The 14,868-nt window shown below is 50.1% G+C and overlaps 1 protein-coding gene across 1 annotated transcript in view; it reads right to left on the bottom strand.

Moving 5' to 3' along the window:
• TAFA4 (TAFA chemokine like family member 4) overlaps positions 1-14,166 on the bottom strand; it is a 132,409-nt gene extending 118,243 nt beyond the window's left edge. The window contains exon 1 of the mRNA XM_075550880.1: positions 14,052-14,166. Within this exon, the coding sequence (XP_075406995.1) occupies positions 14,052-14,166 (115 nt within the window). The remainder of the gene's footprint in view (positions 1-14,051) is intronic.
• Between the last annotated feature and the right edge of the window lie 702 nt (positions 14,167-14,868).

The raw sequence follows: 14,868 nt of genomic DNA, 5'->3' as shown, positions 1-14,868 counted from the left end.
CTCCCTGGTGGTTTCAAACCGCTGACCTTGCACTGAGCAGCCCAACATGTAACCACGATGCCACCAGGGCTCCGAGCTCAATAAAGCACTTTTTGAAAAACATCAAAAACTAACACCTTTGCATGCCGGGCACAATGTCTCGCTTGAACCTTGCAAAACCATCACAGTGAGAGAGGGGATCGGTTTACCCATTCCCTGGGGACAAGAAAATGAGGCTCCAGAGAAACTAGGCAACACACCCAGAGCTTTACAAAACAATGGCACCAGTTTCTTCTTCTTCCTTTGTTCTGGTAAATAAATGTTCTCAAAGCACTTGCCTATTTTTCAAGGTACCTTAACTTAAGTAGCTCCCAGGCAAATGTACTTAAACTGTTTGTTTGCTTAGCCCATCTCCACTCGCAGACAGCACACGGCACATGTTGGCCCCACCATTTCGGGACAATCACAGACTCTGAAATGAATCCGGTTCACAGGAAGGTAACTTAGAGAAACAATCCTGGTTCCGAAAGCCTCACATGCCCGAGAGTCCTAAGTCAGGCTCAGCAGAGAACAAAGAAGGTCTCAGAGGCAGACCTTCTTGCTCCCAGCTGGAGAGGCCAGACGATGTTATTTTCCCCACAGACATAACACCCTCCCACAACAAAAATGTTTATCTAGCCACCCTGGAAATGGTTTGTAATTTCTACATGATCTCCAAAGGCACAGTAAGTGGAAAAGTAACCGATGCTGCTGGCTGCTGGCCCCTGTCCCATGAGCTTCATTTCCCGGTGCAGGTAGAAGGTTGCCTGGGAGAACAATGGGGCTTCCTGCTCCCATGCTTCGTCTCAGAAACCCCCAGGGGCAGTTCAACCCTGTTCTATAGGGTCGCTGTGAGTTGGCATCGACTCGATGGCAGTGGGTTTGATTTTTGAGTTCTTTTTTATAGAGGGTGACTGGGAGTCTGCATTGATTCCACAACACTGGGCTTGATGATGGGCCCACACAATGCATGCAGCGCCCCAGTTGGGATCGGTGGCCCTCCTCCGGGTGGCCAGTCCTCAATGCCCGTAGAAGGACTGTAGCACACTTGTGAGGAAGGAGGGCGGGAGACAGTGGCATGCTCGCTTTTGCAATTCAGATCCAATCAGACTGTAAGAGGCTCCTCTGGAAAGAAATGTCTCTGCCATCTCTCGCAAATGTTTTCTCAGTAGCTGTGTTAGCCTGGGTAGATCAGAGAAACTCATATATGTATAAGAAAGAGCTTTATATAAAGGGCAAGTGAACATTAAGGCAGCGTCCCAACCCAGTCCAAACCCATAAGTCCAACATTAACCCATATGTCTAACACCAATCCACAAAGTCCTCCTCCATTTCACAAAACATACGCAATGATGCTGACTGCAGGAAGAAAGCCGAATCCGTGAACGTGTAAGCATCTCAGCACTGGCAGGGGTCTCCATACGGCTGCTCCAGCACCCAGGGCTGCATTGGGGTAGGTCCATGCGGCTTCTCCTCAGGGCTGTCTCTCAGGAAGTGAGCCTTGCCAGCTGAGGCAGAGAACTAGCTAAGGCAGCCGCACACTGGTCTGACCATCAAAGAACAAGAGAAAAAACAGGCGAGGCTTACCGAGCCATTTATCCCTCTGCCCGTCAATTAAACTGCCCTTCAATTAATCCCACATGTGTCCATCAGCCAGGTTGGCACAATAAACCTAAACTATCACAGTAGCACAGTTGACATCAGGAATCTAACCCACTGCCATGGACTCGTAGTGACCTTACACGGCGTTTCTGAGACTGTACATCCTCGTGGAAGCAGAGAGCTTCACCTTTCCCCGGGGAAGGGCTGGTGGGCTTGAAGTGGCAACCAGTCCAATGCCTAAGCCCCACGCGTCGCCAGGGCTCCTATACTTGTGTGTGTCTGGGGGAGGAAGACACACACCGTGAGTTCCTGCTCCTTCATTCATGCGCATGGTCAAGTGGTTCAAGTGTCTACATCCCTTTCCGCTGGCAGCTGGAAGAGAGTGAGGAGCCAGAGTGAAATTGCCTGCTGCTCACAGTACTGTGGACGGTCATTCCTTTATGCCCATCTTTCTCCTTCCCTTGAAACAAGCTACTTTATGGTTTCCCTCTCTGGCTCCTGGATTGTACTATCTTCTAAACAACAGGTGAAAAAAAAACAAGCAGGAAAACAGAGCCCAAAGGGAGATGCCTACCACCGTCAGGCCCTCATGGATGGGTGGATGGGTGGATGGGTGGGTGGGTGGGTGGGTGGGTGTGCGGTGAGTGACCAGCTAGCTAACTACTGGGCTGCAATTCATAGCAACTTCACGTACAACAGAACACCGTGTTGCTGAGTCCTGCATGAACCTCATGGTCGCCAGCATGTTCCAGTCCATCATCGTGCTAATTTATCTCACCAAGGGTCTCCATGCCATGTCCTTGCTGGTCCTCTCCTTCACAAAACATTATGTTTCTCCAGCAACTGATCCCTCCTGGTGACATGCCCACAGCAAGCGAGTCCAGCAGTTTTCTTCTGTGACCTGTGAGGTTTCCACTGGCTGATTTTCAGAGTTGTACCCTTTCTGCACATGCTCTTGTTGCTGGTAGGCGCCATTCACGTGGGTTCTGACCGTTACGCATGAAGAACAAGCACGGCCTGGTCTGCGCCACGCTCATCATTGTGCCTATTTGGAAGCCCACGGCTGCATCCACGGGGTCAGTCCATCTCCTTGAGGGCTTTCCTCTTTCTCGCTGCCCCTCTGACCTTACCACACATGATGTGCACACTGCAATCCAAACCACACACAGAACACACACAGGAAAATAACCCAGAGAGGGCCTGCGCCGGCTGCAAAAACACAGCACAGGTGTTATTTGTATAAAAATGCAGGTGGATGGCATTAAAATGTGTTTCACTCTTGCACACACTCATCTCACGATTCATTTATCCTTCAATATTATTTCCAGAATGCTATTCTGAGACCACCGTATGGGCCAAAATATTTCAAGTATCCACTCAACACCTAGGAAAACACAAAGCCTTGCTTTCTCTTCCTGCCCCCATCTCCCTCTGCAATTCCTCCTCTGCAATTCCCATGTACCAATGGCTTGCTTCTCCTTATACGGAACACGAAGAGCCATGATGGCAGAGTAAGTTAAGCACTGGGCTGCTAACCACAAGGTCCGCAGTTTGAAACTACCAGCTGACTCCAAGGAAGAAAACTGAGGCTTTCTACTGGCATAAAGAGTTACAGTCTCCAAAAAAAAATAAAAAGAGTTACAGGCTCAGAAACCCACAGGGGCAGTTCTACTCTGTCCTACACGGTCACTCACTATGAGTCGGAATCAACTTGGTGACAGTGAGTTTGCTTTGCTTGGATAGAGAGTAAGCAATTCCTGGATCCACGCTGACATACAGAGGAGATGCTGCGCTGTGGCTGTTTAAGCTCCAAACTACAGGCTTTGTGTAGATGAATTTACGTGTGCGGCTTGAAGGAAGAGAGGAACCTTCTTCTCTAGGGTAAGGAGAGAGTGCTTCCAGGGCCCTGGTTCGTTCTGTATCAAAGGCACCAACAGAAGGAGGAGGAATCAACCTGCCAGATCCAGCTGGATTGCTCAAAGCTCATTTAGGGAATGGAAGGTCAGCGAAACCACCCTTTCTGCCCACAGAAAAAGGTGTGAAGCTCAGTCATTCGCCAGACACCTTGCAAAGTTGACCTTGCCGGTGGCCTTGGGACTTGAACCTGCAGCAGAGGCAATGAGAAGGCACTGACTATGAACACCTCGTATCATCTGCTCCTTTCACTTCTTATTAGCTACCGGAATTATGATGCGCCCTGCAGATGGCACTGGAGGAAAATCATGCCGAGACACTTGAGGGCAATGGACTGGCATGAACTGGAGGCGTGCCACATCTGGCGCAGCCAGCCGGTGTGAAACGAGGGGGAGATGGAGGTCGGCTGGACAGGGGGAGACAGTCCTCCGAATCTTAACAGGGGGCGGGGCTGGGGAAACAGATAAGCCTGAGATGAGGACTCCTGGCCACCCGATTCCCCCTGCAGCGAGTGAGACAGGAGCTAGAGTCACGCTGCAGTTTAGTTCCGTTTGCTGCTGTGTCGGCAGTTCTCAACCTGGGCTGCAGGGATGAGCACCCACCTTGGAGCTGCTCAGTCATACACCTGGCCAGAGTCCCGATGGGGTGCAGGTGAGGGATAGGTTTAAGTGAAAGCCCCCAAAGAGAATGAAGTAAGCTCTGTAATACAGATGCCCTTTGAAATCCAAACACAGGCTTTTACTGCCAGTCCACAGCCCTTTCTTTTCTTTGCTCATAAAACCAGCCGCCGTCCCATGCAGTGGGCCACACAGGAACTGTGCAATGACTGACGTGACCACTCACTGATGGTGGGGCAGAAGGCAGAGGCAGGGAACAGAACGCTGGGGAGGACACCTGGTTAAGCACTGTCCTCTGATCGCAAGACATGCTTTGTGCCCCGTTGTCGTTAGCGGTCACCAAGTTGGCCCCTGACTTGGCGTGTTACAGGGAGCTGACCTGTGACCCACAGGGCTTTCCTGGCTGGCACCTTTAGGGAGACAGATCGCCTGGCCTTTCCCCGATGAAGCACTGCCCAGATCCTCCTTTAGTTAGCATGCCATCTCCAACTGGTCTGTGCCGCCCAGCCTCCTCGATGCCCATGACTGTGCCCCCCCCCCAAAAAAAAAACAAACTTCCCAGTGTGGAGTTTAAGACTTAATGGCAGAAGTCATCACACACACACACACACACACACACACACACACACAGAGTATTCCCACTGCCCTCTCCCCGAGATGAGCGTCCTGGGGGTTCAGGTTAAAGGTTTGGCTGCTAGCAGAAAGGACGGTGATGGAAAGCAACAAGCACTCCAGGGGAGTCTGCTCCCACAACACTGCAGCCTTCAAACCCCTACAGGGCAGTCCCGGTGCTGTTCCATAGGGTCCCTGTGAGCGGGACTCAGCTCGAGGGCGTGCGCGTGGTCTCCACAAATACAGTCTCACGTGGTGAGGCAGTTCGTTAGGAGGAAGAACTATGTTCCACCTCTTACACGATGACCTGCCTATCACTTTCCCTATCGCTTTCTCCACCTGCCATCCAGTTGATAACAACTCATGGAGACCCTACAGGACACGGTAGCTCCCCAAGGAGTTTTCGAGACTGGGAGTCCCTACAGAAGGAGAAGAAAGCACAGTCTTTTTCCAGAGGATTGGCTAGAATTTCAAACTGTTCACCTTTCCGTTAGCAGTAACCACTATTCCACCAGGGCTCCTTTACATAACCCTTTAGGAAGGAGAGAGAAAACAACCAGCAACGAAGTAAGACAGGAAAGGAATTAAGTAGAACAGAAGGAGAGAGAACATGGTAGGTGCCCCATGGCTGCAGCTCCGTGAAAATACTAGCCATGCATAATTGTAGTCCTCGGGAAGTCCACCTAAGGCCTGATTCAGAACTTTGTGTTGTTTATTCAGCAACCTAGAGCCCTGGTGGCACAGTAGATTACACACTGGGCTACTAACAGGAAGGTTAGCAGTTTGAAACCACCAGCCGCTCCGCAGGGAAAAGACGAGGCTCTCTACTCCCTTAAGGATTTACAGTCTCAGACACTTACACTTACAGGGGCAGTTCTACTCTGTCCTCTAGGGTCACTATGAATTGGAATCCACTAAATGGCAGCAAGTTTGGTTTTTTATTTTTCTAGCCATTGGGAAGTTGGACTGTGGCTAAGGCCACATGTTAAAATGATAATATTTTAGATAGATTGGATCAAGCTCTACATGTTCTGAAAGTATCACCTATTTCTCTTTTTGTCTAATGTGGCTGCTACAACATAAAAACCACCTATTTGGTTCCTATTACATTGTTACTGAATTAAAGAGCCTGGGTCTTGTGATTCTAAACCTTGCATGCCCTCTAGTGTCTGGAATCAAAGGCAAGAAAACCATATCAGAGACAATGAATTGTTTAAGGTGGCTCTGAACGCCCACCAAATGATCTTTTCCTACCGGGTCTGGGTAGGAAGGGGGGAAGGAGTGACTGTAAATGGGATTCCCTGCAATGCACACTGCTTCATAGAAAATGCGCCTTCTGAGAAGCAGGAGGTGAGAGCTTACTCCCAGCCCAGAGCCAGGAGGGTGTCCTCTGAGCAGCGAACCTCCTGGATCCAGAAGACAGCTGTGACTTCAGAGGAGCAGCAGCAGAACCCGGAGCCAGTGGTGGACTTCCGACCCCCATGGGGACTGAACTTGAGCTGAATGCCGTCAGGTTCAGGCTTACAGCAGCGGCACGCCCTGTGGGCATGGATTAGCGGTCCTGAAAGAACTCGGTGGCATGTCCTGATGAACTCTATCCTGAACATTTCCCACTGGCATTACACCTTGTTAAATTCCCTAACAAACCCTTTCATCGTGAATATTGCCTGCCAAGTCCTGTGTAGTTCTGATCCATTGCAATGGATAGATGCAAACGTAGAGAACACTGGTGTGGTGGTTACATAATCTCATGTCAACCTGAGGACATTAAGAGTGAAGGGGTGAAGTCTAGTCTGTCAATCAGGTCATAGCCAATGAGGCCTCTGTGTGGGTCTGGCCTTCTCCTGAGAATTCTGGGACCTTCCTCTCTCTTGATTCTGCCATCAGAAGATTCTGCCACACTCTCTTTCTGCTTCCCCTCCTATTGAGGAGCCACCCTCAGAGCCGGAGGAGCCGGTGCTGAGATGCTTCCACGGCACTGGATCCACAAGACCTTCCACCCATGGCCTGTGATCTTCCTGCATTTGGTATCATTGCATGTGCTGTGTAAGTCCGAAGAGAAATTTTTAAACATTAGACATAGGGGCTAATATCAGGCTTATGGACTTGATCTGAACAAAGCTGGGATGTTTTCCCAATATACAATTGTCCTTGGATTTGTTTCTCTAGTCAACCCAAACTGACACAACTAGTTAACAACACAGCACCATCATTTTTCAAAAAGGAACTTTTTCTTGGGTGCAAGGTTGGTCCCAGTCGACCAGGAGAGAAAAGATTGTCTAAAAGTTGACAAGCTTCTACAAACTGCAGCGTCTGATTCGAGTCGTGTCCTTTCCTGCTTGTGTGCAGAAGGAATGAAGAGCGGGTGCCTTGCTCAGAACATCCCACACGAGTGCACCTCGCTTTAGCCCACAACTGCAAAAGTGGGGTGCATGCACACACCACCTCCTCGTTACAGTCCGCTCAAGTCATCCATTTAAAGCCCACAGCAAACTCTAGTGGTGAGAGTTATGTTTCTCAGGCAACTGTTGCCTGTGAAAGAACGAAAGGTTTATTACCAGACAACCAAAGAGGCCTGAAACAGACAAATCCAAAGCGCCTCCAGGGTTTCCTACCAACTATTAAAGGACCCGCCTGGGATGCAAACCCGTGGGGCACGATGGTGGATTCCACAACTCCTCTTCAGAGTGGAAATAACACGGACCACCTACTCTCCGTTCTTACTTATAGGAGAGAAAATGGAAAGCCTCAATTTTCATAGATGCAAATGGTACCAAATCGCTATCAGAGAACAGCTTTCCAAGCCGAAGGCAGGTCCCGGGAATGACGGCTAACACTGACTCACCACTCGCTCCGCAAACACGGCTCCCTGCACTTTCCGGGTGCGGACTCATTGACTCCTTGCTGCAACCCTCTAAGGACAGCCCGTACCCCATTTACAGAAGAGGAGACTGAGGATCACAAAGGTTTCATAATCTGTTCAAGCTCTACAGCCAGGAAGCAGAACTGGGATTTGAACCCAAGCCATCTGACCCCAAAGTCCACTTTCCGAGCTGCTTTGCATTCCTAAGCAAGCAAGAGGTCAAAAAGAAGTCAAAAGTAGGCAGAAGGAAAGAGAAGGCAGGCAGAGTTCATGGGAAACGTAAAGCTTCCTGCCCCACTGGTGGCAGAAGCGTGTACTCTCGCGAGCTCTTTAAAAGCAGAAATATGCTTAGTGTGAAGGAGGCTGCTTCTGTAAGGAGCCCCTCGGCTGTCAGAGCCTACCTAGCCATTAGACCTGTCCCTTCAACGGCATCAGCCCAAACAGATGCACAGAAACTCCGCCCACAGACACGAGCCAATATACCTCTGCGAGCCGGAATTGAGTCACAATTAAACCATCACCAATGTCATGTGTACCTTTTCTGAAGTCAGCGAAGAGTAACTGGGGAAAATGAATCGGAAGGATGTTTTTATTCAAGTTCCAATAGAGGTTATACCTTCCTTGTAGCCTCAGTGTTTCCACCTGCAGGCCTGCAATAAAACCGCCAGACTGCCTGCCTCGTGATGCTGAGAGTGTAGATGTTAAAACAATGACGATATAAACCCCCGTGAATGAAAGCTTGTCTATAAACCGAGAAGCAGTGTGAAAGCAGTAATTGTTGAGCGTTCAGGACGTCAGAATTGTATACAGTATGATTTAAACACAGGCTGTGTCTGTGTCTATACTGGTGTGGTGTGACATCCAGTAGACTTCACAGAGTAGAGCTGTCCCATCGGGCTTTGTCGGCTGCAATCTTCACCGGAGCAAATTTCCAGGTCTTTGTCCTTCAGGTGTGTTTGAATCGCCAGCCTTTCAATTAGCAGCAGCTAAGCCCTTAAGCATCACGCCCCTAAGTAACTTGTGTGCATGTCACCGACAGCCAGAGCTGATTCTGACTCACAGTGATGTCATATGGGGTCTGTGGGAGACTGACGATCTTTACGGGAGCAGATAGCCTCGTCTTTCTCCCAAGGAGCAGCTAGTAGGCTTGAACCACAGACCTTATGGCTAGAAGCCCAACACAAGGCCACCAGGCCTTTGCGCATATAGTAAACCTGAATTAAAAGTTTATACCGTCACACAGGTATGCCCACCCACACACTTTCCAGTTCTATCACTCTAGGTCTTACAGGCGCGCCGACCCCTGCCCCTCTGAGGCCAGGCTTGCTCTGACCCAAGAAATAAGAAACGACCTGGCTGTTTGGATCAGAGTGTGATTGCCCCATTGCTCCTTCTCTCTGCACCCAGCCAGCATGTCCTGGACAGGGATGGATCTGTCGCCCTTTGCTCTAACATGATGAGAAGATGCCGCAGACAGTCACCGAGGGCCCTTGTGGAAAGGAGCCCCAGGGAGAAATTCCCCTTTGGATTTTGCTACTTAGCTGGTGTAGAGCCAGCTTCCCTAGGCGCCCAGAGACACCGTGTCAGAAGGAGACCACCAGGCCTTTCTTCCTAGTCCAGCTTCTGCTGCAAGCACCACTGCATCCAGTTCGTCATCAAAGCACCACACACGTCTCCACCCACAGGCGGATGGCGGCTGCGCATGAGGTGCCTGGCCAAGAGCAGAACCCAAGTCTCCTACACAGACGGAGGGACTTCCACAATGGGCCACCACGGACCCCTACTTTATGTACGGTTCTGAGGTGGGAGTTACGTACTACAAGGTCAGTCCCGACCCTCAATAGCCCTGCGAACACCTGATTGAACACTGCTTGTTCCTTTGTCCCCATCATTTGTTACCGCAGCTTATCTTGGTAAACCGGACTGAAATAGGCTAACTGCCGAACGTGTGGGTTCAGCAGGCCCATGATTCTGACTCCACATCTCTAGATGGGGTTTGACTACCTACATGTATGTTTCCATGCGATCTGATGTGTCTCTCCACGTGAGCTACCAGTGTCAGAAGACAATTACCCTGTGCATCTTGTGAGCAGAGGTACCAACTACTATTTTGTTTTGCACGCTCATTTTACAGCTCTGTGTACAAGAACAGCCTTGCAGGACAAGCAGAAGGTTTCACTTCACAGGGACCTGGGTCCAACGGCATGCCTACCCCCGGGCAACTGTCACAGAGATCCAAGAAAGAATTCCACTTGGCTCTCTGGTCACCACTCCTATGAAGCATTACAGTCTTGGAAACCCACAAGGGCAGTTCCACCATGCCCCCTTACAGGGTCGCCATGAGTCGGCATCAACTGCACGGCTGCGAGTTTGGTTTCTGGTATTTCTTGCTGGTAACTTAAGTGCCCAGGAGCCAGCGTCCTGACACAACATTTCTTGCTGCCCTCTTGTGGGAGAAGCAATGATTACAAGCAAAAGAGGGAGGGAGGTGGGACCAGAAGAAATTGCTATTTGAAGAACTAATGCAATTAAACTTGGCCTTTCTGGTCATAGTCTCTGCTCACTGACCCCTTCCCCCTTTTCCCTAACCCACGGCTGCAAAAGCCCTCCATGTGGGCTTGTGATCAATCATTATGTCGAGTAGAATTTAAAACACAAGGGTGCTATTTGTGTTTTATACTTGTATTTCTTTTAAAATGCTGTTCCTCGACTCTGATCCTTAGGAGAGTTGGTCACTGCCACTTACCACAAAAAGAGATTTCCACTACCCATCCTGCGATGATCGCTTCCGATCGCTTCAGTTTCCGGAGCCCTTGTGTTTCACAGGACGTGTGTGCCAGCCTTCAGGACCGTCGGTGTGCTGAGTGCACTGTGTGGCCACGGGAGGTGCCTGCCAGCACAGGGTCAGCCATCCAGCCTGGCAGCACCGTGGCCTCCTGTGATCCTCCACAAGGTTCTCATTGGTGAGGTTTTGGAGTAATTCACCAGGCCTTTCTTCCCAGTCGGCCTTAGCCTGAGCACTGCTGAAACCAGTCAACATGGACAAACGGGGTTTAAAGCCAGTGGCACGGGTTGCTGCGTGATAGCAGGACACAAGCCACGACACCCGGACAGACTAACAGACTGGGAGTGCCTGGTAAGGTTTTTTTCTTTTATCTCTCAACAACAGAACTAAAATCAAATCTACCCCTACTATCTCATCTCCCAAAGCAGGAGGGAAGCCTGACAATCTCCCCCTCCGGTTCTTAGATGATCTGGTAGCGACAGCTCCCTGCTTATGTACAATAATCTCCTAATCCCAGTCATGAAGGCATCCAACAGACTTGGTCTAACAAGGGGCTCCTAGAGCCACAGTTCTGGTAAGTTCACTGTCACCAACCCCAAAACCCTTAGGACAGTGTCAGCCCTCCTGAACACTACCTAACCCATGGGCTCCTGCAGCTCATTCTGTAGCAGGCTCTGCTGTCCCGCAGTAAGCTACCTAGTTGCTGGACGCGCATCTCTTTCAGCATCAAGAATGTACAGAAGAATGTGATGGGTTTCTCAGAATCTCACTGCAGCGCCCCCTACTGGTTCTGGTCCTTGACTTTTCCAACAGCTGCGTGCTACCTGGGGGAAAGAGGGGTCCCATGACCACTGCAAGACTCGGGATTTTTTTCTCCTCCAGGTCGTGAGGACAGGTATGAATCGGATCTACAGCACTCCCTCCACTGTCACCCTCACCCTCACTACACACACGCACGCGCGACTACACCGCTGCGTCACTGGACTGGCGAGGGCCAGGGAAGAATGGTAAAAACCTCCAGTGTCCTCCATTTACAAATAGTCTTCACCAATCAGTTAGCGAGCAATCAATGATGCCAACAGAAAACCAGACACAGGAGAAAGTACTTCAGAGAGACACAAATGCGAATAGTCCATAAACAAATTAAGACCATCTTTGTGCAAAAAGAGATGCAAGTCAAAACAACCAAAGACATGTTTTAATTACTGCTTTTGCAAATATTTTAAGTTGGATTTTTTTTAATCAGTTTCTAGAGAGTCAACTCTGCCTCATGGCACCTGCCACACATGTCAGAGTTGAACTGTGTGCTCCAAGAGGTTTTCAATGGGAAGGAGATCACCAGGCCTTTCTTCTGAGGTACCTTTGGGTAGACAAGAACCACCAACCTTTCTGTTAGCACCAAATGTAAAAAGAAAACTCACTGCTATCTTGTCAATGCCAACTCATAGTAACTCTATGAGGACAGGGTTGAACTGCCCCTGTGGGTTTCCAAGACTAACTCTACACAGGAGTAGAAAGCCCCATCATTATCCCTTGGAGCAGTTGGTGATTTTAAACGGGTGACCTTGTGTTTAGCAGCCCAGTGCATAAAACCATCCCACCTGAGCTCCTCCTAAATTGACTCCTTCAGAAATGATAAAGGAATGAGAAAATGGGCATTTTCATGTTATCACTGTTGGAAGTATAAACCGTCCAGGTTGGGGGGGGCAGTTAGCACGATCAAAATGAGAATGCACAGAGCGGCTCCACACCAACTCATCACATCCATGCTCTCCTCTTGTTCCTGGGCCCACCACGGGGTGTTGACCAGCCTCCTCTGCTGTAGGAGTGGCTGCGAGACGACGCACTAGCCGACAGAAGGGACGTTCAAATGAGGCAGCCCCAAATACTCCTCCAAGCTTGTTTCTCAGTCAGTCCGGTCGGCTGGGATACAGACCATGAGGGGATAGGCTTGAAAGCATCAAGTCTCAGTCAGTCTCTCTCTCTCTCTCTCTCTCTCTCTCTCTCTCTCTCTCTCTCTCTCTCTCTCTCTCCCTCCCTCCCTCCCTGGTAGCTGATCTGCTAATCAAAAGGTAGGCGATTCAAACCTGTCAGCTGCTAAGCAGGAGACAGGCCTGGCAATCTCCTGCAAAGATGACACACTAGGGAACGCTATGGGGCCTTCCAGCCCATATGCTGTCCCATAGGACTGCGGCTATGGGTCAAAAATCGACTTGTTGTCGGCACACGGCTTCGTAAATATGGTCCTCCACGTGCCATGCTGCTTGGGTTGGAGAACAGAGACCCCTGTAGACAGGACTCGATCCTGCTACAATTGGTGGTGGTTGACATAGTAGGACCACAAGACTGTGCAGTGCCAAAAATAAAGGCAGAAAGGACCTCCCATGGGCGAAGAGAAAACAGGGACCAGAGGACTTGTGCCAAGAATCCATACAAAAACATCTAGAAATTCCCAAATCCCCTTACAGGTAAGGAATCTGATGTGCATGGGCAGCCAGGCTGACAAATGCTTGTCACTTGGTTCGCCTGAATCTCAACCTGCACCCAAGGAAAGAAATGGGCACTGAACAGCACAGCTCTTAGTTTCAAACCTCAGGCCTGGAGAAGGCGCTCACAACACACACGCAGCCAACTAGCCGCAGGCACTCCACTGCAGCCGCAAGGCACGGACTCCACACTAACATGGCAGATGTCCATCAGCATGTCTCTCAGGGAGGGGAAATTGAGTTGAGAACGATTTCAAAAGTTATCCTGGACATAAAATTATGCCTCACATTAAAATACCACAGTAGTAGAGCAGAAAGCATGACACACTCTCTGGCCGAGGGTAAGGAGCACTGGAGAGAAACCTGTCCATGCGCAAGCCCCTTTGGAGGGAGAATTTACCTCCGGAAAAGCAGGCCTGGCTGTGTCCACCTGAGATGACAGTGGCAGAGAGGGCCAATTAATTGTTTGGCAGCAATTCCACTGACAAATATGAGTTACTCAGGAAAGCACAATCCACTGGGGAGCTCCCAGGTCTGTGTCACTTTCAAGGTAAAAGGAGACGCACACATGTGTTCATGTGCACACACGCACTGTGAGCTGATTACACGGCTCTTCAGAAAAGAGCAAATTATCAGCATTGCTCCACCGTTTCAGATACAATCCATTTTAAGTCCCATGCAAAAGTCACCTCTTTTATTTCTTTCCTCTCTGTCTCTCAGTCTCTCTGCCGTTCTTTTTAATCATCGGCCTCTTTCCCTTCCACAACCAAACGTTCTCTGAAACGTCCCTTCCCTTCAGCCTTTCAAGTGTTGGTTCAAGTCTGACGATGCTACCTGGGGGATACGAGAGCCCACTCACACACACCAGCAAAGGCCTCGTGGGATCCTTTAAGAAAAAGAACTACAAAATGAAGACTCGCCAGGAAAAGAAGGGGGGGGGGGCGGCCCAGAGAACATCTACCGTCAAACAGTGTTTGGGGCACCGTCTTTATGCAGCGCCATCCCTAAAACCATCTTACGCTGCTGATCTTCCAGGCGGCCTCTGGTGACTGACACACTCTTGTCAACTACCGGTGTCTAAAATGGGGACTCAGACGTTGGCAGGGGTCTTATTAGTAGATCTCAGCAGCGCGTAATGAGCTTAAAGGACTTACCCACGTGTCCCCGGAGGTGCTGGCTCGATGCGGCCAGCAGTTTGCAGCACACCATCAGCACGTAGGCCAGGAAGAGCCGGTGCGGCAGCAGCACAGAGCCCGCGCAGACTCGCATCCTGGGGAGAGAGCTGGGCAGGCCCTTGCGGACTCAAGTGGAGACAGGCTCCTGCAAGGGAAGGGCGAGAGAACCGGGCCAGAGGCTGAGCGCCCACGGAGTTCTCCCCCAAGAAAACCGCGAGCCAATCAAACCTTCTTAGCACCGTGCCCTAACTCCATTTTCAATAAACACCTTTTATAATTAAGAATTTTCTAAGTTAGCTCTGTGAGAAGTCCATTTATAAATCCCCAAGGTGTGCTCAAGTTGCCCTCGCAAGCCCGAGGGCTGTAGTCTACAGATAATGAAATTAAAAGGCCACACACTTAGCACTGGAGTCAAAATAAAATACATACAGGGTCAAACAAAAGTAAGCCGATTAAAAGGCTGTGTCTGTAAAGATCCATGGACATTGTGCCCGGCAGGCACTGGAGCTTCTCCCTGGTTTCTTGGCCCCTCTATGTTCTTAAGGGTGTCTTTACACCTTAAATCCTTAGGCTGAATTTGTAGCGAAGTCGGCCTGACTATAATGCAAGAAAGGGAGGGAGCCCCGCTAAGACAGTGGGTTGGCATTGGGCAGTTAACCTCAAGGTCGGTGTTTCAACCCCCCAGTTGCTCCACAGAGCCAGATGGCTGCATGTCTCATATGTACAGATGTCCAGCCTTGGAAACCCACAGGGGCAGCTCCACACCGTCCTATCGGGCCACAGTGAGTCAGCAAAG

Source organism: Tenrec ecaudatus, chromosome 5 (assembly GCF_050624435.1).
Source record: "Tenrec ecaudatus isolate mTenEca1 chromosome 5, mTenEca1.hap1, whole genome shotgun sequence".
Lineage (NCBI taxonomy): Eukaryota > Metazoa > Chordata > Mammalia > Afrosoricida > Tenrecidae > Tenrec > Tenrec ecaudatus.
The sequence above is the reverse complement of the archived record's forward strand: the minus strand, read 5'-3'. Positions and strand labels throughout refer to the sequence as shown.